This window comes from Microtus pennsylvanicus, chromosome 3 (genome assembly GCF_037038515.1).
Source record: "Microtus pennsylvanicus isolate mMicPen1 chromosome 3, mMicPen1.hap1, whole genome shotgun sequence".
NCBI lineage: Eukaryota > Metazoa > Chordata > Mammalia > Rodentia > Cricetidae > Microtus > Microtus pennsylvanicus.
Genome location: NC_134581.1, coordinates 122,327,423 through 122,349,920, shown reverse-complemented (window position 1 = coordinate 122,349,920; position 22,498 = coordinate 122,327,423). Strand labels below are relative to the sequence as shown.

Here is a 22,498-nt window from a genome sequence, read left to right as displayed (position 1 = left end):
GTTTTAAGTATAGCCAAGGAAAGGGCCTTGTGCATCAGCTAGCATAGTACTTTAAACATAGTATCTCAGTAGTAAATATTAATAATTGGTGCTCTTCTGGTTAACCCTTGAATTCAGAAATTAACTATAGTAGTTCTGTGGCACTGGTTTATTCAATGAAGACATCTTCCTTGGTAAGATACACTTATTTATACTTGGTGAGATACCCTGTGATGATTCTAAATGCGTTTCCTCCAGGTGCTAACTAGTGCTTGTTAGGGGCAGTGTTTCCAGCTCGGTAATACACTTCTTCCCTTCACACAGAACACTGGTGAGAAATCTCTTCCACCCTTTTCTGTGTCTTCCAGTAGAAATACACACATATATCTGAAGCTATCCCTTTCAGGTAGTATTGTATTTGAAATCATAAAGGCGAGTCTTTGGTAGGGAAGGATTTCAAGATATCTGAAGCATATCTGCATTAATGAAGAATCACACTATGAGGTCACATAACAAGGCTTTGATTTATGTGAAAAGTTTAGACTTCTAATTCTGTCTCTAATGCCTTTGTGTGCTTTTTTCTTAATTAACAAACAATGTCCATTGTAGTAAATTGCTGTTGTCCTATTGGTTGAGAATTTAAATAAATGCTGTGTTCCTGGAGTAGATGAGCAGCACAAAAAATCTATATGATTTATAGACTAATTGTTTAAATTTCATCTGAGCAAGAATTTGCCTTACTTATAAGAAAGTGCATTTTCCTTAACAATGAAAACTAATTTGCCTTCCAAAAGCTAAGCATACTATGATGAAGTACTTTAAGATGGTGACTATATTGTGATCTAAAAAATGTGGACTCTAGTGGGGCATAGTGACTAATGCCTGTAATCCCAGCACTCGAAGCCTGACTCAGAATTGCCTGAGTCTGAGACTGACCTCGTGTCTAACTTCAGCTACTGAGAAGATAGACCAGCTTAATCTTTCCTGCTGCCAAGTGCAACTGAAAAAGAAGCCAGAGTCCCAGGAAAGGGGCACCTTGATGCAACAGAGAGTTCTTAGGGGTTTGTGGGCCGTAGGGTGCTGTTCTAGGCTAGTGCATGATAAAGTGCTTGTCTGATTTGCACAGGGCCTGGGCTAGATCCCCAGTACTGCTAGGAAAGAAAGGAAGAGGGAAGGACAGAAGTCAGTGGTGACACCCACTTGTAATACCAGTTCTTCAGGCCAGTCTGCCACATAGTGAGTCCCTATTTCAAAAACAAACAAGAGGAGGCCAGAGAGATGCAGAGCACTGGCTGCTCTTCCAGAGTCCTGAATTCAATTCCCAGGACCTACATGGCAGGTCACAACCATCTGTAACCATGACCATGAGATCTGGTGCCTCTTCTGGTGTGCAACTGTACATGCATCAAAACACCATATACATAAAGTACATAAGTAAATAGATCTTTGGGGGGGGGCAAAAAATTCACTACCCAGATACCTATGTTTCAGAAGAAAAGAGATGCCATATCCACCTGCACTAGACTGAGATTTTCCTAGCATTACTAACAGTGAAGAAATGGTACCACCATTTCCCACTTAGAGCAGTGTCAGAGGAAGCCCACCAAAGTAGAAGCCTAAATGTAGTCCCGAGTCTCACAACATAGTCCTCAAATGACTAGGTTCTAGTAGAAGGTTCTCTGTATACCTAGACCAGGAAGGTCTTATGCTAGATGAGCAAGAGAGGTTGGGTGTGGTGGCTTACACCTGTAATTGCAGTGCTCGGCAGACTGAAATAGAGTTTCTGTGATCACCAGTGTGGACTGGTGAGTGAGTTCCAAGCTAGCATAGGATACAGAGTAACACCCTGCCTGAAACAAAAGCAAAAGACCACTGAGATGGAAAAGATAGAATTACTGAGGTGGACCCTAAGTTCCTGAGGAATGTGCATATGCCAAGAATGTAAGGAAGAATAGCTAACGGAGGTACAGGCCAACAAGGTCATAAGATGTGTGTCTCATAAAGCCCACAGGGGTGCTAAAGCTCTTAGACTCCACAGGGTATCAGTCATAAGCTCAGTCAGCATGCGTGCATTGCCCACCCACACCTGAGAAGCATGAATTACCAGCATTCTTAGTTCCTGCTCAGGCTTAGTCACTTGAAGACTTTGTACGTAGAGAGAGGACTGGTATCACCCCAGAACTGCTACCTGCATGAAGCCAGGGTACATGCTGCTTACATAAGTAAACCTGAGATATGACCACCCAAAACTATTTAAACAGTTTTAGAACCTAAGAGTATAGTAATTGAAATTAGTAAGTCTGATAGGGGTATGATTGAGAAAAGAAATAGCAATGGCATGATTAAATAACAGAAGCTCATGCTGGGGAGGTGGCTCAGGGGTGACAAGAACTCGCTGCTCTTTTAGAAGACTTGTATTCCATCCCCAGCATCCATGTAGCAGCTAACAACCTTCTTTTAACTCCAGTTCCAGAGAATGTGCTGCCCTCTTCTGGCCTTTGTACATAGTGCATGCATGTTGCATATAGGCTTACAGTAGGCAGAGCACCTATACATAACATAGAAACAAATCTTTTTTTAAACAATATAAAGTATCCAGTTTAAACTTCAGAGATAGACCAGGGATGTGGCTTCGTGGTATATAGCATTGGCCTCGTATGCATTAAACCCTGGCTTTGAACCCTGGTATCCCAAAAAATAAGTTCGAAAGAGGCTTCGAAACTACAGGAAAAGAATAGGCTGGGGGTAAAGATGAATAGTACCAAATAGACATGTGGGATTATAACAAAAGTAGTCATGTATCATTAGTCCTAAAAGAAGAAGGGAAAGAATGTGTCTCTGAAAAGATCTCAAAAAAAAAAAAAAAACTGAGAGCTTCACACATTATGAGGGTAGGGGCCAGGAACATACAGAATCAAGCCAAGCCTACCCAAACAGAATAACACCAAATAAATCCCTAGCAAAGAAAGCTCTGAATGGTCAAATATCTTGAAAGTAAAAGAAAAAACTTTAAAGCAATGGGGTTGTTTGGAGTATGGGACACAGCAGTTGAGAGGCAGATTTCTCATCAGAAACCCTCTTGCAAAGGTTCTGACCACTTGCAGAGGACTAGGGTTCAGTTCCTGTCACTTATGTGGCAGCTCACGACCATCTGTGACTCCAGTTCCGGGGGTTCCCACTCCATTATCTGGCCTCTATGAGTATTGCACACATGTGGTCCACATGTGTACATGCAGGCAGAACACTCATATACATAAGATTTTTTTTCAAACCAGAAGAAAGTGGCATGTTTCTCAAGAACTAAATAAAAAGAATTGGTAACCTAGAATACTTTACGTACCACAAATGACTTTTAGGAATGAAATAAAAATCAAGGATTGTCAGATAAATAAGTTTGTCAACTGCAGATCTACCATAGAAGAATGTCTATAGGAAATGAAACGATAAAAGAAAAACTATCGGGCTGGAGAGATGGCTCAGAGGTTAAGAGCACTGACTGATCTTCCAGAGGTCCTGAGTTCAATTCCCAGCAACCACATGGTGGCTCACAACCATCTGTAATGAGATCTGGTGCCCTCTTCTGGCATGCAAGCATACATGAGAAAAAATGTTATATACATAATAAATAAATCTTTTAAAAAAAGAAAAGAAAAAAGAAAAACTATCTCAGAGCATTGTAATGAAAGAAAAACATAGTAAAAAATAAAGCTGAATATGACACACTGTTGAGTGTTATAAAGTGTGTCTGATGGTTGAAGCAACTCTGCCTGCTCAGTGTAGTTATCAGTGTAGACAAGTAGAAATCTCTTAGCCCGCTGGGCGGTGGTGGCGCACGCCTTTATGCCCAGCTCTCGGGAGACAGAGGCAGGTGGATCTCTGTGAGCTCGAGGCCAGCCTGGTCTACAAGAGCTAGTTCCAGGACAGGAACCAAAAGCTACGGAGAAACCCTGTCTTGAAAATCAAAAAAAAAGAAAAGAAAAGAAATCTCTTAGCCAATATGTAATGAAGGGACATTATAGAAAGTAAGGTCTCTAAACTTTACTAGGTTTGGTAAAACAAAGGCCCTAGTAAATAGTGGTTAATTATGTATGTGTGGTATAATACCTTGTGCTGTACTTGAAAGATTTTCTAAAGAGACACCAGGAACAATATATAAATCAAGTTTAAGTCTAACAAATGTTTAAATCAAAAGGAAGCAGGGAAGTTGGGTGTGGTCATGCATTCCTATAATCCCAGCTTCTTGGGAGGCTGACACAAGAGGATCACAGTCAATTCGGATAATTTAGGGGAGGCACTATTTCAAAATAAAGGGTTTTCAGAGAACTGGCATAATGGTAGAATTTCTTGCCTAATGTAATGAGCCCTGGTTAAACATATACACACAGCAAACATGGAAAGGAGAGAAGGTGTCTGGGGCAGGTGATAGATTTGGACTTTATATGTCAATAATATATAATAGAAAACTTAATCAAAAGAGAAATAAGCAGAGAGAATTAAGAAATATATCTCAGCTACAAGGCATCTACAAGAAACTTCAGATATAATATTATAGGGAGACTGAAACTGAAGTAATTGAGAAAATTATATTTAGACATTAATAACAGAAAGTGGAAGCTGAGCAGTGGTGACACATGCCTTTAATTCCAGCAGAGGGAGGCACAGGCAGTCAGATCTCTGTTAGTTCCAGGACAACCATGGCTACACAGAGAAACCCTGTCTTGGGGGCTTGGGAAGGAAGGAAAGGAAGTGTAAGTGGCTATATTAGTAACAGATGAAGTAAAGATAAGATCAAAAAATAATAATTGCCAAAGACAAAGGGGGATATACTCCATAATAAGTCAGCTCATCAGGAAGACATAGAAGTTTCTATATTTACCAGATATAGCTTAAGATACCTAAGGCAGAAACTGGTACAACTGAAAGGAGAACTAGTTGTGTTCACGTTAATGTTAGAAAATATAAACTCCTTACAGGGCCTTCAGATCGTAGACAAAATACTAGGTCATAAAATAAAAAATAGAATTTAAAGTACTGAAGCCATGTAATCTAATTTCTAATCACAGTAGACTTTAACTAGAACTCAAAAGCTCATAGCTGGAAACACTTGTAAATGAATGAAGTATGGCTCTATTCTATGAGTCAAAGAGGAGCTCTCCAAATACACAAACATAATGAACTAAATGTGAATACAACTGTATTGTGGTAATTTGGGGCAAACTGTTGAAGCAGCCCTGTAGGAGATGATGTGTACCATAAATGCACACATAAGGAGGAAAGGTCTCAAAGCTTGATCCTTCCTTAAGAGCTCAGTGCAAGATAAGAGAGAAAGAAAATAAAGACAAAAAGTAGGCAAATGCCTCCCTGACTGAGGCAGGAGGATAATCATTTCAAGGCCAGTCTGGGGTGTGTAGTATAATCTTATATGAAAGGGAGGGAGGAAAAAATATCAATCTTATTGAAAACAAAAATCAGTGACGCAAACAGCTGGATTTTTTTAAAGCATCAATAAAATTAACAAGCTTCTGGCAAGACTGTCCAGGAGACACAAAGCTACCAGCATTTGTAACAAACAGAAGACTGGCTTACTGTAGACCTTGAGGTACAAAAGATAAGAGAGTGCTGTAAATAGTCATACCCACATAGAGATGACAGCACAGATGAAGTGAACCAGTTTCTCTTAAGCAAACCATCTCAACCCACCCATTCCTATAAATTCAGACAGAGTGGTTCCTGGACACGATTCAGCAGCCCAGCAACATCACGAAGAACCAGTTCCTCTCTATCCTGCTCCTCTCTCTTCAGCCCTTGTATCCTCAGCCTTGTGATCATATCTAACAGTACTCAAATATCCACAGTCATTTGGTGACATTGAGAGGTTTAAATATGGTCTTGGGAAACCCAGAACGTAGGAACCACTGAGCCAGTACAGACTTCTGACTCGCTTATGGGATACAGAGCTGTGCTGGGGTGAGTGCTAGCAGGAAGTGTTGAACTGTGGATGGTCTTTGCCAGAGCTACAGTTTCTTGACTGCATATTTTTCACTATGATTAACCTAACAAAAACGTGGAATTATTTGTTAGGGAAACTGGTGCGGTAGATGCAGAAGTGTATACCTCAAAGTCTAGGGAAAGGTAGAAACCGCCACCACAGTCCAGGAACTTCATATGCTCAGTGCTACAGAAGCTCTTGAAGTAACTAATTTGAGTAGTCCTTTAAACTGTTAAGGACATTGAATTCATAATTTAAAAGCTTCCTCGGAGCCAAGCGTGGTGACCCACACCTTTAATCCCAGTACTTAGGAGACGGAAGCAGGTGACACTATGTGAGTTTGAAGTCCCTGCCTACATAGTGAGTTCTAGGACAGCCAGGGAGAGACCTGTATCGACAAACAAAAAAGACTTCCTCAGAAGAAATCTGTATGGCCAGATTGCTTTGTTTTGTTTGGAGAATTCTAAATGTTTAAAGAAAGAAAGAAATACCAGTTCTAGACTGTCTTCCAGAAAGCAGAAAGTAAAACTTTGCTTTTTATTTTATGAAAATAACATTGCTCTTACACCAAACCAAAGACAATACAAGTAAAGGAAAAATACAGACATAGACAAAAGTCCTCAACAAAATCCCAGCAAGTAGAATTTCAGAATGTATACATGTATGTGCGTATTTATAAAATGTATACGATCGTGGCCAGGTGAATTTCTCTAAAATAATTGGTGCTTGCTCGACATCCAAAATTGAATCATGTAACCTGATCATAGCAATTGATGCAGAGAAAGCATTTGATAAAACTAACACTCACCCATGCATTTTATTTTTTCTTTTCTTTCTTTTTTCGTTTTCTTTTTGCAGGGGGAGGGAGGGAATCTTAGAAAATAAAATTGAAGAGAATTTCCTCAAATCATTAAAGAGTGTGTACGCACACATCACATACAACTAAAGCTAATGGTACCCTTCATTACAAAAAAAACCGAATGTCATGCCCCTTAGTTCAGAAACAGGGGGGAAAATACCTGTTTCTGCTCTACTGAACATGTTGACAGAAGGCCTAGCCTGCACACTATTATTAGAAAAAAAACGAAGATGTGCAGCTCAGAGCAGAACAAATAAAACTATTACATCAGTGGGAAAATCTCCAGAAAGTTGCAAGTCTAGAATTATTAAGGTAGTTTAGCAAGGTTGGCAGATTCATGATAAACACAAAAATCAATTATATTTCTCTTAAATACTAGCAATGGAAACATGAACTTCAAATTGAAGTACTGCCTATAGTTAAACAAAGATGTAAACCTGAAAGTCTGTATAGCAGGTTTGGCATATGGCTCAGTGGGTAAAGTGCTTGACTTGGCAAACAGAAGGCCTGATTGTGAATAGTGTGACCTATAGAAAAGTCAGACACTGTCAAACATGCCTGCAACCCCAGTTTTGGGGGCTGGAGAGGGCATAAAAAGAGGCAGATCCCAGGAGCCAGCTAATCTAGCCAAATCATTGAGCACTGGGCTCAGTGAGAGATACTGTCTCAAAAAAATAAGATGGAGCTGGGCATCGTGGCACACACCTTAACTCCCAGCACGTGGGAGGCAGAGGCAGGAGGATCTCTGAGTTTCATGCCAGTCTGGTTTACATATAGCCAACACCAGGACAGCCAGGGCTACATAGAGAAATCCCATCTCAGAAAGAGAAAGAGAAGAAGAGGAGGGGAGGGGAGAGGAGGAAAAGCAGCTGAGGGTGATGACACCTACACTCACATGTACCCATATGTGCATATTACCAAACACACACAGAACTAAATGTGTGTAAGTGTGTGTGTGTGTGTGTGTGTGTGTGTGTGTGTGTGTGTGTGTGTGTGTGTAAAACCTCAAAAACTAAAAAAGTAAGAGATCTAAGTAGATGGAGAAACATAGTGTGTTCCTCGTTGGGAATATTTAGCTTCTTAGTGATAACTGTGGTTGTTTGAATGAAAATGGCCCCCCATAGAAGTAGAAAAAGACAGAATCTCTTGAGTAAATTGGGAGCGTGGGGATCATGGGAGAGGGCAGAAGAGGAGGAGGGAGGAAGAAAGGGCAGGAGAGAAAAATATATAGCTCAATAAAAACAATATAAAAGAAAAAAAAGAAAATGGCCTCTGTAAATAGGGAGTGACATTATTTGAAAGAATTAGGACTTGATTTGAAACAAATGGCCTTGTTGGAGTGGGTGTGGCCTTGTTGGAGGACTCACGTCTCTCTGGAGGTCGACTTTGAGGTTTCAGGCTCTCACACCAGGCCCAGTATCTATCTTGCTACTGCCTGCAGATCTGGATGTAGAACTACTACTCTCTGGCACCATGTCTGCCAGTGTACCCTCATGTTCTCCACCATGGTTACCATGGACTAAACCTCTGCAGCTTAGAATCTTTTCACAGATACAGCTGACTTAACAGAGGCGCAGGGCACATCAGTGATGAGACCACTTATAACAAAGGGCACTGCTGAGGCTGAAGGCAAGTCCTGGGAGTGGACAATAAATCAAGTATAAGATGTTCAACTGTATCAAAAGATAAACAGAAAGAGGCAGGACACTTGGTACCTAGGCATACTTGCCTCCAAAGGAATAATCTCTCTCACTTTCATAGGAATAATTCTTAAAAGGAAGAATTAATAAATTAACCATCCAGAACTTGTGATCTGTAAAAGGTTCTTAAGGAGATAAAAAAGTCAGCTCTGTACACCAAGAGAAAACACTCTTTAAGCCCAGACGTGATAAAAGATTATATAATCTACACTATGAAAATTAAAATCTCAGCTGGATGATAGTTTTGCTCCAGCACTCAGGAAGCAGAAGCAGGCCGACCTGGTCTACAGAGTGAGCTCCTGGCCTGATAATGCTCCATAATGAGACCTTGTCCTCGAGGAGATAACACTACACCTACCAATAGCCCAAGTGAGAGAGAGTGACAGCCCCAAATGCCGGTAGGGAATGACTCACATGTGGCTGGTGGGACTGAGTGACACAGCCACCGTAGAAAACATTGTAGCAGTCTACATTAATATGGAGCTACCAAGCAACCTAACAGTCATACCCCTGGGCACTTACTCAGGAGAAAGTATCTACACAGAAAACCAGAGACTGGTATTCATAACAGCTTTATTCATAATAGTCCCAAGGTAGAAATAACCTGGTGCCTTTGGGTCTAAGAAAACTTCCTCACTAAAAAATAAAATGGGAAAATATGAAAATACTGGATGAACCTCCGGGCACCTGAGCTCACTGAAGTCAAACACCAAGCCTACTACGCTGTGTGATTCCTCCTGCCCCCTTTCCTTGAAGTGATGAAATTAGAGTTGATAGAACAGATGAGTCACTACCAGGGCCCAGGAGGGTGTTGCATGGGAGGAAGTGCATGTGGCTATAAAAAGACGAAGGTTTACAGTCTGTCTTAGTCACTGTTCTAGTGCTGTGAAGAGACACCATGACCAAGGCTCTCCTGAAAGGAAAGCATTTAATTGGGGCCTAGCTTACAGTTTCAGAGGCTTAGTCCATTGTCGTCATGGTGGGGAACATGGCAGGCAGACATATAGTGTTGGAGAAGTAGCTGAGAGTTCTGCTTTCTGATCTACAGGCAGCAGGAGAGAGAGATTGGACCTGATAATGGGGTTTTGAAACCTCAAAGCCCACCCCCATAACACATTTCCTCCAGCAAGGACATACCTTACTTATTCTAATCCTGTCCAAGAGCTCTACCTCCTAGTGAAATAGATGAGCATTCAAATATTTTATATAAGCAACATTTGTATCCTACAGATGTCATGATTTTATTTTTCTTTATAGTTGAGTAAAACTTCATTTGTGTATCAGATTTTCTTCACTTACTCTTCTGTTGGTGGACATCTAAGGCGGTCCATTACCTGGCTGTTGTGAACAGTGCAGCATAAACACTGGTGTGCAGGTGTCTCTGGTAGAACTTGAACATTCTTTGGAAGCCAGGGAGATGGCTCAGTGACTAAGAGCACTTATTGCTCTTGCAGAGAGAGGTCTTGGATTCTATTTCCAACACCCACATGCTGGCCTAACTGATTGGTGATCTAGCAGCAGGCAATCTGATGTCCTTTCCTGAGATCTCTTGACACCAGGCATGCATGTGGTACACATCATACATGTAGGCAAAACATTCATACAAGTAACTACATCTGACCTTACGATGTGCCCAGGAGTCCTTTGGCTGGGTCGTATCATTGTTGTTTTTAGCGTATTGAGAAACCTCCAATAATAGTTTCACAGGAGCTGTCTAGTTCCCATGCCCGCCATCGGTAGGTAAGGCTCCTCCTCCCCACCTCACCAGTGTGTGTTGCCTTTGGCTTTCTTAGGGTTAGGCACTTCAGCTGGGGAGGGTTGGGAGTCTCCGAGAAGTTTTAATTTTTCTTCTTCTTCTCTCTCTCCTCTGTTTTTTGAGACAGGGTTTCCCTATGTAGTCCTGGCTGTCCTGGAACTCACTCTGTAGACAGGCTGACCTCGAACTCAGATCCACCTGCCTCTGCCTCCCAAGTGCCACAGCCCAGTTTTCTTCTTAGTCTTTTTACTCCTTTTAGTTCTTTTTCTCCCATATATTCATTTTACCTAGAAAAGTAGAAATTAGACAAATAGAGAAACCCTTAGAGTTGTGGAAAGGAGCCCCTTGCCTTACGTGCTCTGTCTTGATCTTCATGACACAGATGGAGCAAATGCTAGTGAAGAAAAGATCCTTTCCACTGCTGCCGGGAATGTAGAGTACTGTGGCCTCTGGAAAGAGCAGGAAGCCAGAAGAAGCTAAGGCGGGTTGGCTCTGCCTCCAGCGGTTGTCCGTCCTCTTCCTCATCCCAGAGTGGCCCCGCAGCACTGCCTTTACTAGGGTTTGAAAGCCACTATGTCTGAGTCCTCTTGGAGAGAATTACACAGGATCCAGATAAAGTTACAGAACTCAGAGGAGGTCTCTATTTAAGCTCCATGAGAGTAAAGTTTGCCCAGTGTTTTTATAGGACTACCCTGTCAATGTCTGTTTGTCCTGTCTCACATTATGCATATCTGCAGCTGATTCACTTTTTAATGTTTGTTGTAGTTAATCAAGGTATTTAATTGGCTGAAGAGCATTGCCCACCACTCACTTACTCTGCAGTACTTCCAGGGTTTCTCCTGTAGAGCAGTGCATCTCAAGCCACCACTAGTGAGGGATGGTGTTGAAGTTTGAACCAGAAGAGCCTGGTTCTGCTGTCCGTGATATACTATTTTCAGAGGCGTAATTACATCCCAAACCCATTAGCTTTCTTCAAAGTAATTTAAATTTTCAATTTTTCTAAACATAACTTGAATTTCTTTTAGGAAACAATATAAAGCTAAATATATTATACAATATAAAATACTCAGTGTAGTGACTTACCCATAGTAAGAACTTCATAATTATTGGTTATTAGCACAGGCAAATTGATACATGTAGTTGCTTTTAGCATTTGAGAAGAAAATTAAACAACAGTTTTGATTACATCATGTTTCCCAGCTCAAAGGGACACTACAGGTCATTTGTTTGCAGTACACCTTGTTCTCTAGCATTTGCTCAGGGTACTTGAAGAGTTTTTCTGAAGTCAGACTTAGCAGATGATGTCATTTCTGTCCTGCCACCAGGTGGCAGTATGGTACACAGGAAATCAATGTTAGTCTGCTGAAGACACTTTATTTTCAGTGTTTTAACGTAAAAGCTGTAAAGCCATAATAAAAATATGCTGTACGTCCCTGCCTCTCTCCAGGCAGCTCTCAGAATGTTATGCATGTTGTCTGCTAGAACCCACTGCCACCCAGCACTCAGCTTCTGTCCGTTGATGCAGGAAGCCCCTTTTCTTAACTGCCTTGGCCTAAAATGTGAGCTCTTGTGCTCAGATTCTCCCAACCATCAGAAACGATGTCCTTTCTTGTTTGTATCTTGTGCTCGACACTTACCAGATGCCCTTGTCAGCAATGTGTGCAGTGTTCAGCAGCTTGTGTGTTAGCTGAGCTTGTACCTGACCCTAGGCCTCATTTGTAGTGGCTCTGGTGGTGGTGGTTGGTTGGCTGGTTTGTCTGTCCGTGGCTCAAGCCCACTCTAAAGCCAGGGATGGCTTTCCGCTCCTGATCCCCCTGCCTCCACCACCTGTGTGCTGGGATTAAAGGGACCACCGTACCCAGTGTATGTGGTGCTAAGGATCAGACCCAGGGTAGTGTGTGCTCTAGGCATGCTTCTTTTCAACTGCCACACCACAGCCCTGCATCCCTCATGTTCTGTGGTTTATATGTTTAATTTGTGCTGGCTATACAATCCTTGAACATTTGCCTTATTCTAGGCAAACCACTCAGCTAACTGCTGCCAAGGGTTGAAAGATTGGTGCCTGAAGTAGAAGACAAGAAAATGAATGGCTAATGAAGAAAATGAATGTAACGGACTGATTGTAGCAATTAATCAAAGACTGGTGATGGAGAACGTGCAAGATTCCAGTGCTGAATCCGGATGCTCTGCACGGCAGCCATGGATTTCCAAATCCACTGGCTGTAAGAAGTTGTCTGTGTTCATAAGCACGTATGTGCAGAGCACTGGTTTACAGAGAATGGATCTGTCGTCATTTTCTCAGCTAATCTTTGCCCAGTAGCAATATCAGTTTTTCCTTGTTGTTTGACCCTTTCTTCTTAGTAAGTTCTTAAACGAGTTTTCCCTCAAAGAGATAAATAGTTCAGCCAGGCACTGTGCCATTTGAGTGTAGTCCCAGGAGGCTGGACAGAGAATCATGAGTAGGAGACAAGCAAGGCTGCCTAGTGGGACCCTGACTCACAGAACAAAGCCAAAAACGGTGTTTATGTTTGTAGTTACTTCCTGTGTTGCTAGGGAAAACTGCCTTACAAAAGCAACTTAAGGAAGGAAGGGTTTATTTGGGCGCACAATGTGAAAGTGCTTTCTCGCAGGGGTGTTAGGGGACAGAAGCTTGAGGCAGCCCTGCCACTCTATAAGCTCAATTCTGGTGCTTGCTGAGAATCAAACTGCAGATGTATGTATGTCCTTTCCTCTATTCAGTTCACAACAATAGCCCGCAAAATGGTGCTGCCCAGTTCACAGTGGCTCTTCCCACCTCCGCTACCTAATCTAGATGACCCCTCTCACGCCTGCCCAGGGCCTTAACTACTCCACATAACTCCTCACAGGCCTGCCCAGAGTCTAACCTGATCCAGATTATCCCTCACAGGCCTGCCCAGAGTCTAACCTGATCCAGATTATCCCTCACAGGCCTGTCCAGACTCTAACCTAGTCCAGATTATCCCTCACAGGCCTGCCCAGAGGTTTGTCTCCTGGGTAATTTTAAATCTTGTCAGATTGACAGTATGAACCAACACTTGGAAAATACCCAAGACAACTGAAGAGGAATGAAGAGTAAAATTAGAATTTTTCAACATACATTTATTCTTAAGTGTATGAGTGTTTTGCATGTATGTGTATATGTTTACCGTGTCTGTGCCTGACACCTGCAGAGGTCAGAAGAAGACACTGGATCCCCTGGAATTAGAAGTTACAAACAGTTGTGAGCTGCCATGTAGGTTCTGGGAATTGAACCTGGGTTCTCTGCAAGGGCACTAAGTACTTATAACCATTGAACCATCTTCATTAAAATTACCATTTTAATCCCAGCCAGATTATTATGAAATCACTGTCTATTTCTTATTACTGAAATTTTTATATATTGAAAGGATAGATTTTATCTGTGATCCCAGTGCTATTAACTGACCACCAATGAGCCTGAATAGTGTTGGCTTAATGTTCATTGTATTTGGGGAATCTCCCACTTTAGCCGGTAGTGTGTAGTTTAAAATGGATGTGCTGATGTCTACATTTGTCATGCTGGATTCCACATTGTAAGGAATCATTAAAACCACTTAGTAGTTGCCTAATAATATACAGTAAATGGTATTTTTTATTTGAAGTATCTAAAAGTATTCTCTATATTATACTCAGAAAGGTAGAAAACATTTTAGTGTCTTCAGTGTGGAATCAGAATTACAGAGTAAAGGTGGCATTATCCAAAGACCACTCCATTTATAGACTGAATTATAATGAAAAACCATAACATCTATATATTTCAGTTCAAAGAAAATTAATTTCATGCCTTCCAGATATAAAATACATCTCAAATAATGTGTTACAACTATGTTCTTAAAAGTGCTTAATAAAGTAGTAAATACTGCTTAGGGAATAAAGTTAATATGGTAATGAGAAATTTTACATAGCATAGCTTTCTTATGCCAGTTTTTAAATGATTTCTCGTTGAGTTGATAAAACAACAGTTTGCTTAACCTCAGTGAGTCTTTGTATACTAGGTTAGGGTTAGAGTTGTTTGTTTCTATGAAGTTACAACACATATGCAGGACCACATAGTTCAGTCTAGCAATACTAATACTGCATTCTCACAAATGGTGCTCTACATGGTGGGACCTTGTAGTCTGTCTGGAATTACGTTAGCCTGCACACATGGGTGCTGTGGGAGCACCTTCCGCTCCTTCAGCCAGTAGCCCCTAAGATAGCAGCCCACTTGGGTGTATGCTAGACTGTTCCTGTTCCCCATTTGTGCAGAGGACTATGATCTAGGACAGTGATCTGTGAGTCTCTCCTAAATAAATAACCCTTTATTATACATAATTCTGAACTAGTGTGGGATTATTTTGTAACTTCCGTCATCACGTGGTGCCCTACATATATAAGGCCTTGTATTCTGTCTGGCAGTGTTAGCATTTACACACATGGTGCCCTTGTAATCAGTGTGGCATTGGTGGCATGCACATGCATAGTGCTCTTTAGGAGGGGTTGCAGCCTCACGGGTCTTTGTCTCTTGATTCAGTTAGCCAGGTTTCTGAGGCCATTATTGTAATTGGCTTGTTATTAGAAATAAAGTTGAGGTTTTACTTTTTTATAGGGATAGGAATATCATTAGTTTTGAAGAAAACGAGTCAGTTCTTAGCTGACTGAAAGGCGATTTCTCCCACCACTGCAGTGCCAGAACACACATGAAAAGCAGGCTGATGTCCTGAGTGCCTGTGGATCAGCAGGGATTAATCCTTCTCATTTTGCAGCAGATTCTCATGACCCTCTGTGATGATTCACACAGCCACTTAGAATTTATGCATATTCATACCTCTGTGTTCTGCCACAGTCATTCCGATCTCCTTTGCTGACTAGGGTGTGCTTGGTACAGTAATTGAGCTGTAGTAGATTGATTACTCTGGGGAGTGGTGAGGCTTTTAAAGGTGAAAATGTATCAGTCCTGTTAATTGGGAAACAAAAGCTATGATAGCAACTTCAGCAGTCAAATGTTTCCAGTGTTGAAAAGAGGGGAGTTATGATTTGTTCTCTCCATGAGCGCTTAGCTTCTCAGCTTTTCCATCAAATCTGTACTGGTGGTTCAGGAAGAAACCTATGAATTTTCATCAGATGCCACTTGAAGATGCCTTCCTGCAGAATACTGATTAATAATCTAATCTATTTTTCTATCAAATCTGATAGTTTAGACCCTACCAAAATTTGTATGCCCTCTGTAGCACTGGTAATATTTACATAAAATACCTTAAATAGTCTACATAAACATAGGATACTTGTGGGTAATTTACAGACTTAATTTTGTGAATAGTTTTTCACACTCACACTAATTTTCTGAATATAGTATAGTAGTGATCTGGGTAGGAGAGGGCAGAACTGTTCCACACGAACAGTATGCCTTTACCATCTGAATCGCTGCCTTTTCCTCTTTCTTTTAAAGATTTATAGAGAGAGAATGTGTGAGAGAGAACACACAAGTGAGTTTCTGCCACTGTGCTGCATACATTAGCTCCCAGGTGATGCGCCCTCCCTTTGGTCTCACTGTTGGAGTGCTGGGCCACCACATCTGGGTTTTGAACTATGTTCCCAAGGACTGAGCTCAGGTGCTTAGTCTTCCTGACAAACACTCTGTCCTGCTGCACCATCTCCTGGCCTGCCTCTGACTCTGTCGTTCAGGCTCCATAAGCAGTGCCTATAAAGTCAGCTAGTGCAAACATGTTGGCACGTGTAAGATACCTTGTTGACTTGGAAACATGAGCTGGTGACAAAGGTTTGGGCTACAATATGGGGGACCCTTGAAAACATGCTGCATAAAACACATATAATTCAACCCCATTTCACTAGCCCACGTTTTAGTTTCCACTCATTTGTGGGTGAAAGCTCATGTTGTTCTTGTATTCTGGCTGTTATGAACAACAGAGCTAATGATGCAAATGAGGTTTGGCATGCATCCTTGCTTCCCTCAGGTTAGAGGAAAAACTTGCAATCTTCACAGTGAGGATGCTGTCAGATGTGCCTTGTCTTAGATCAGCAGTTGGGGGTCATGACCCTTTGGAGATGCATGACAATATTTACATTACAATTCATAACATCAGAATTACAGTTATGAAGTAGCAACAAAATAATTTTGTAGTTAGGGGTCACCACAACACAAAGAACTGCATTAAAGTGTCCTAGCGTTAGGGAGGCTGAGAACCACTGTGTTAAAAATCTCAGCGTTAGGGAGGCTGAGGACCGCTGTGTTATGTTGTTATATTAAGATGATCATGGTTTTTGTCATGTATTAAGGATATGAAATAATTTCGTGTGCCAATGTTATGATAGTGTCGAGAACATTTTGAGTGTGCGTGTGTATGCGTGTGCATTTGCACGCACGCTTGCACATGCACACACGCTTGTCTGTAGAGTTTGGAAAGTATTTCCAGCAGTTTGTTCTCTCATTTTAGGAACCAGACTTAGATTGTCAAGTTTTTATGTCAAGTACTTTTACCCTCTGAGTCAACTCTAGTCCTCTAGAGTTCTTCATCACCATCATCAGCATGGTTAGAGCAGGGTGCCCATGCAGGGCATCAGATCCCATGGAGTTGGGGTTACAGGTGGTTGTGAACAACCCAGTATGGGTTCTGGAACCAAGAGTGTTTTGGAAGAGCAGCAAACTTCTTAAACCCATGAGCTTTCTCTTCAGTCCCTATAGAGTTTTCATATAATGTTCTTTTACTGTTGTGATTTGAATCGTACAGACCTATTTCTCTACTTAATTTTCAGGCATTTATTAACACAGCAAAAGAAATTTATGAAAAAATCCAAGAAGGGGTCTTTGACATTAATAATGAGGTATGTACGTGCAAATATTGTTGACCAAACATTAATTTTGAGTTGACTTCTACTTAGTATTTGAAGTCTTTGTTTGTTTGTTTAATTTTCCTAAAATGGGTGCATTGATTACTCATTGCCACATTAGTTAGCAGTCCTGTAGCTAGAAGCCTGGGACATGCATTACAGTAGGCAGGTGCTTATGTTACCTTATGTGCATAGTTCAGCAGTTACGTGTTCATGTTCTAGTAGAGGGTGGCCTCATGAAATTTGATTAAAGGAAATGGCCCTGACTATTCATTGCAAACAATGAAAAATAATGTAAATTCCCTTAGTTGTAAAGAAAACCTGCATTTATCCAAATGTGCTTACGCTTTGGGGAATGCCGTCCTAGCGTGTAAATGCATGTCCTGTGGACTGGTGCAGCATGCTCTCTTCTGGCCGGAGAGAAGGCAGTTCCCAATTTGGAAATGACTATTAAAGCAAAACACATTTTTCAGGAGACCAAATAAATGCATATAATTAATTAATAGTTGGCATGGCTTTCCCTAGTGTTATTTTGAGCATAATTTGGTCAACATGATTAGGATAAAGTGTGACATTTTAGATTACTGAGAATGTCCTCTAGCTGTCATTTTCACTTAAACTCCCCTCCCCCTCTGCCTTTATCCTTATTTCAGAATGTTTATGCAAATAGAGCATGTTGTTACTTTCACATAAGCATTGCTGTTACTTTGTATTACAACATCTAAGAGATGCTCTTGGCCTGTACTTAACGAGGCAATCAGCTGCACGCCTTGGCTTTCCAAAAAGTACTTAATGTTTTTAATGTGGAATAGCGCAGGTTTAAATCTTTTCTTTAGACTACATGGCAATACTTCTTGAGTTAATTTAAAGGTGACACCATTCAGAAACTAATGCCCTATAAACTGAACAGTAACTGGGCCTCTGTTTACAGGCACACATGCTGTTTCTGTCTGGTTTCCTAGAGGAGCTGACTGCTTTGCTGTGTCTTCTGTGGCTTTGACTGTAATGTGCTGTCAGGAGCCAACAGGCCATGCTATTTATTTGGCCTGATGCCAAGATTGACTTCTTGATTCCTCAAGAAGTTGCTAGCAGCCCAGAGGGGGCAGAACCAATGAGCCATAGGGCATGCTTTTTATTAAAGAGGAGTCAAAAGAGCAAAAAGAAACCACATCAGCCACTGTCAATATGGAGCCAGTGCCAGAAGCCCCAAGGCTGCTACTGCTGCAGAGTAACTGCCAAACACCATAAATCTGAGATTTACTGTGACGCAAAGTTTCCTTAAGAGCTTAATTTCTGGAGCTACTGTATTACTTTTCTCAAAGTGTTGTATTTTTAGGTAAAATCCACTTGAGGGAGTGAGGGTTAAGACATAAGTGTGAGTTTGATGAATGAAAGAACCACTCTGTGTGTGGGTTCTTGGCAACGTGCCATGTCTTCGGGGATCATAGAAATTACTGACGACACAGAACACTCATGTCCCCTGAGCCAGCACAGCTGATTCAACATGGAGCAGAATGCTGTCTAGAGGGAAGATTTTATGTCCTTCGGGCAGCAAAGACTTCGGATATTTTTACCCTTTAATAATCATTTCCTGTACTAATTATTACATATCTTCATTATGAAACTCTGACAAGCAGCGTTATCTGAACCCCACTGACTGGTACTGTAACAAACTCTTCTCAGGCCTCTTTCCCTGTCTTCTTTTCACAACAAGAGACTACCTGGTTTCAAAGATCTACTTGAAATATTTTTTAGAGTTGTTTGGCAAAATTAAATCACTCTGAATTAGGTGAATTTTTAAAAAAATCTACTTAGTCTACTTCCTGGATGGGTCTGATTTTATTTATGGTCCTGTTCTCTTTTACTTTAGGCAAATGGCATTAAAATTGGCCCTCAGCATGCTGCTACCAATGCAACACATGCAGGCAACCAAGGCGGACAGCAGGCTGGGGGAGGCTGCTGTTGAGTCCGTTGTCACCGGCTAGCTGCCCAGTGGAGCCACGCACTCTGTCCCCCTCTTTCCTCGTGCCCAGCTGAGACATGAAACTATCCGAAATGGCTTTATGTCACAGGAGACTTTAATCCTTCAGATTCTTGTATAACTTTGAATAAATGGTTAATGTTCACTTAAAAAGACAGATTTTGGAGATTGTATTCATATCTATTTGCATTTGATTTCTAGGTCAATTGATGTGATTATTTTTGTTAAATGTTGTCTTGTGCCCTTGACTACGAGCTGAATTGTATTAAACACTACAAGTCATGGTGAGTATTTTAAATCAGTTTGTGTAGTTAGGTTTCCCAACATCTGTGGTTACCTAATGTTTAATATGGTAGGACTGTCCTCAGAAGGTCTGTCGGTTCAAGGATATAAGGAAAAGCAGAAGGACTCTTTGAATTCTGTATTTATCATTTGCTTTCTGTATATATAGTTTAATAACCTGCTTGGGTGTGATTTGCCAAGCTTGAAGTCTAATGCATTTGCATAAACCCTACACTGTTCGGAGCTTGAAGCTACAGAAGCATTGTTAGGAATTGCTTGGACACTGACTTGTAAACTTTTTGACATCGCTAATGAGCATGCTCATCTCTTCTTGTCACTAGTCCAAGAAAAATAAGCTTATTGTATTACTAAAGGCTGTGTGTGTTAACCTGTTTTAATGCCAAAAGTTTGCTATTTGTCCACAATTTCTTGAGACGGCTTCACAGAAGGATTTGTTTGCCTTAATGAGTGCTGTTGGGTAAAAACAGTGTGGTGGGTGGGAAGGGCGGAAGTGGAAATCCCAACACTAAGTGACTCCGAGAGCGAGTCCGTCGAGAGGGCGCGCCATGCCACTTTACCTTCCCTTAGACACAATAATGTTCCCTTCCAGTCACACGATTTCTAAGTATATTTTTCATGCAGGACAGTTTGTCAGCCTTGATGTACAGTGACTGTGTAAAATTTTTCTTTCAGTGGCAACCTATCTATAATATTTCAACTATGGTAAGCTTACTGTCTGTTCTGAGGGGATGTGATGAAAATAAATCTACAGATGGAAATCCTGTTCAAGTAGAAAAGCTTTAGTCGTTTACTCTCTGTGGTGGTTTTATCCTTTCTTTTTCTCCCTTGGTCTAGAATGGAATTGTTTCAGCAGTGCAAAATAAAATCCTATGTATAAAAGTGTCCTTTTCATGATAGCATGTTTTTAAATATATTTGATAGTCCATTAACACCTTTTACATGTGTTCCTGCATATTTTCCTAGAAGGTCAGAATGTGTAACCCTTGTGAAAGTGTAGAAGGCCTCACCGGTAGGACCCTTCTTGCTTCTCACCTTGCACAAAAGAACTTGAGCTCGGAGTGAAACCCTGCGCTCCTACCTCCTGCTGGCTTTCCCTAGAGATCCAACAGCCCTGTCCTGGCTTGTCCTTGTTCTCACGGGGAATCACAAGATGCTGTTAAAATGCTGTTGTGTGGCACAGAGAAGGGAGCAAGAACTTGTAGGGTTTTTTTGGTTTTTGTTGACCAAGACAGGGTATCTCTGTGCTGCTCTGACTGTCCTAGAACTCTCTCTCTGTAGACTATGCTGGCCTCAGACTCACTGAGATCTGCCTTCCAAGTGCTGGGACGAAAGGCATGTACCACTATGCCACGAGGACCTGTAGTTTTATGAGCATTTTTTATTTGAGCTCTTTCCCCTCAGAGTGGGCATAGCAGTCTACTGGCGGTGCTGCTTTCTCATTACTGTTGCATAGCAAAAGCCAGATAGCCTGACTCCCACTGTATTCCACGGGCCCTCGGATGTTAACTTGTGAGAAATTGAAGTGCTTTTTTACATCCCTTCTCCTCTAAGCACGATTCTTTCCTAAACCAAATGTGATACGGTGGCTGGTGGCAGTAAACAAGACTCGGTATTTCATGTATTCTAATCCCCGATGGACTGCTGCCTTTCTCTGCCGACCACCAAGGAGTGAGCGTACGGCCCGAGCACTTGGTGACTCCCACAAGTGCTGGCTGTGCTCTCCACTCTTGGCTAGCCTTTTGTGCCTATTACAACTAATGGAGTGTTGGTACCCCGTTGACTCAAACTATAGTTGTGCTTTTTGTTTGGTTTTTGATCAATTTTTATAGCATATATAGTTATATTTTAATAACAAGAATCAGGCATGGAAACAAATACAACTCTAGTGGTCAACATGTAGCATTCCAAAATTAGAGTCTTCACTGAAGAAGATCTTGTTGCCAGTTTTCCTCTAACTGGAGTCAGTTGGATGAAGGAATCCCTGACAATAGAGGTGCTGTCCAGCTGAACCCAGCTGAATCTGTGTTTCAGTTTTGTTTGAAACCTCTCTCTCTGCATCTCGGGCTGGCTGTTAACTCACAACCTGTCTCCTGGCTAGCAGAATTACAGTTGTGTGTACCCACACCCAGCTGACATTTCCCATTTGTTTTTAAGGACATTCTAAAATAACCAGTTAACAGAAAATGTGGGTCAGTAAAATAAATTCATAAACAAAATTGCTTGCCTTCCATTCAGTCCCAGAGAATTGCCTGGGCATTTATGTTCTGTCTAGCATGTAACACACAAGTGAGACCGCCTCAGCAGGTGGAAAGAAAAGACATGCACTCCCCCAAAGTTGTCCCCTGTTCTCTGCACATGCAGTGTGAGCTGCATGTGCCTGCCATCATCTCTCAGCAACTAAAACTAAAACAAAACTGTAAAACAGGAAAGTAATCATGTTCATCAAAGGGTAGGGTAGTGGGGTAAACCATACCACAATGGGTCTGATTCCTCGGGAAAATGATTTTTCCTGGCTTATGAACAATCTCTTTGAGTTGAGGTAGATAGGCAAGCAGTTTAGATGGGCTTTGGGATTAATAGAGCCAGCCTAGCATGGCTCCCGCCTTTGCCATATAATAGAAAACATTGCTGGGTGGTGGTGGCTCACGCCTTTAATCCCAGCACTTGGGAGGCAGAGGCAGGCGGATCTCTGTGAGTTCGAGGCCAGCCTGGTCCACAAGAGCTAGTTCCGGGACAGGCACCAAAGCTACAGAGAAACCCTGTCTCGAAAAAACCAAAAAAAGAAAAAAAATAGAAAAACATTACCGACTTGTTTGAAGTCATGATTATGCAACTTTACTTGAAATGCCAGTATACATATTAGTATTCATTATTTTTGTAGACACGAGGCTTGCTCCTAAATATTAAAGGGTAAGGAACCAAAAATCTGAGAAAAAAATGAAATTTGATAATTCCTAAAGGAAATTGTATACCTTTTAAATGTGAACGTGGGGGTGAGGGGAGATGGCTCATCAGTTAAGAGTACTTACTACTCCACTCCAGCACCCATAAGGCCCCTCACAAC

At 41.4% G+C, this 22,498-nt stretch overlaps 1 protein-coding gene across 1 annotated transcript in view; it reads left to right on the top strand.

Annotated features, from left to right (window-relative positions):
• Positions 1 to 20,316, top strand: part of Rab2a (RAB2A, member RAS oncogene family) — a 68,818-nt gene extending 48,502 nt beyond the window's left edge. The window contains exons 7-8 of the mRNA XM_075967016.1: positions 17,076 to 17,144; positions 19,021 to 20,316. Of these exons, the coding sequence (XP_075823131.1) occupies positions 17,076 to 17,144; positions 19,021 to 19,116 (165 nt within the window). The 3' untranslated portion in view covers positions 19,117 to 20,316. The remainder of the gene's footprint in view (positions 1 to 17,075; positions 17,145 to 19,020) is intronic.
• Positions 20,317 to 22,498: the final 2,182 nt, after the last annotated feature.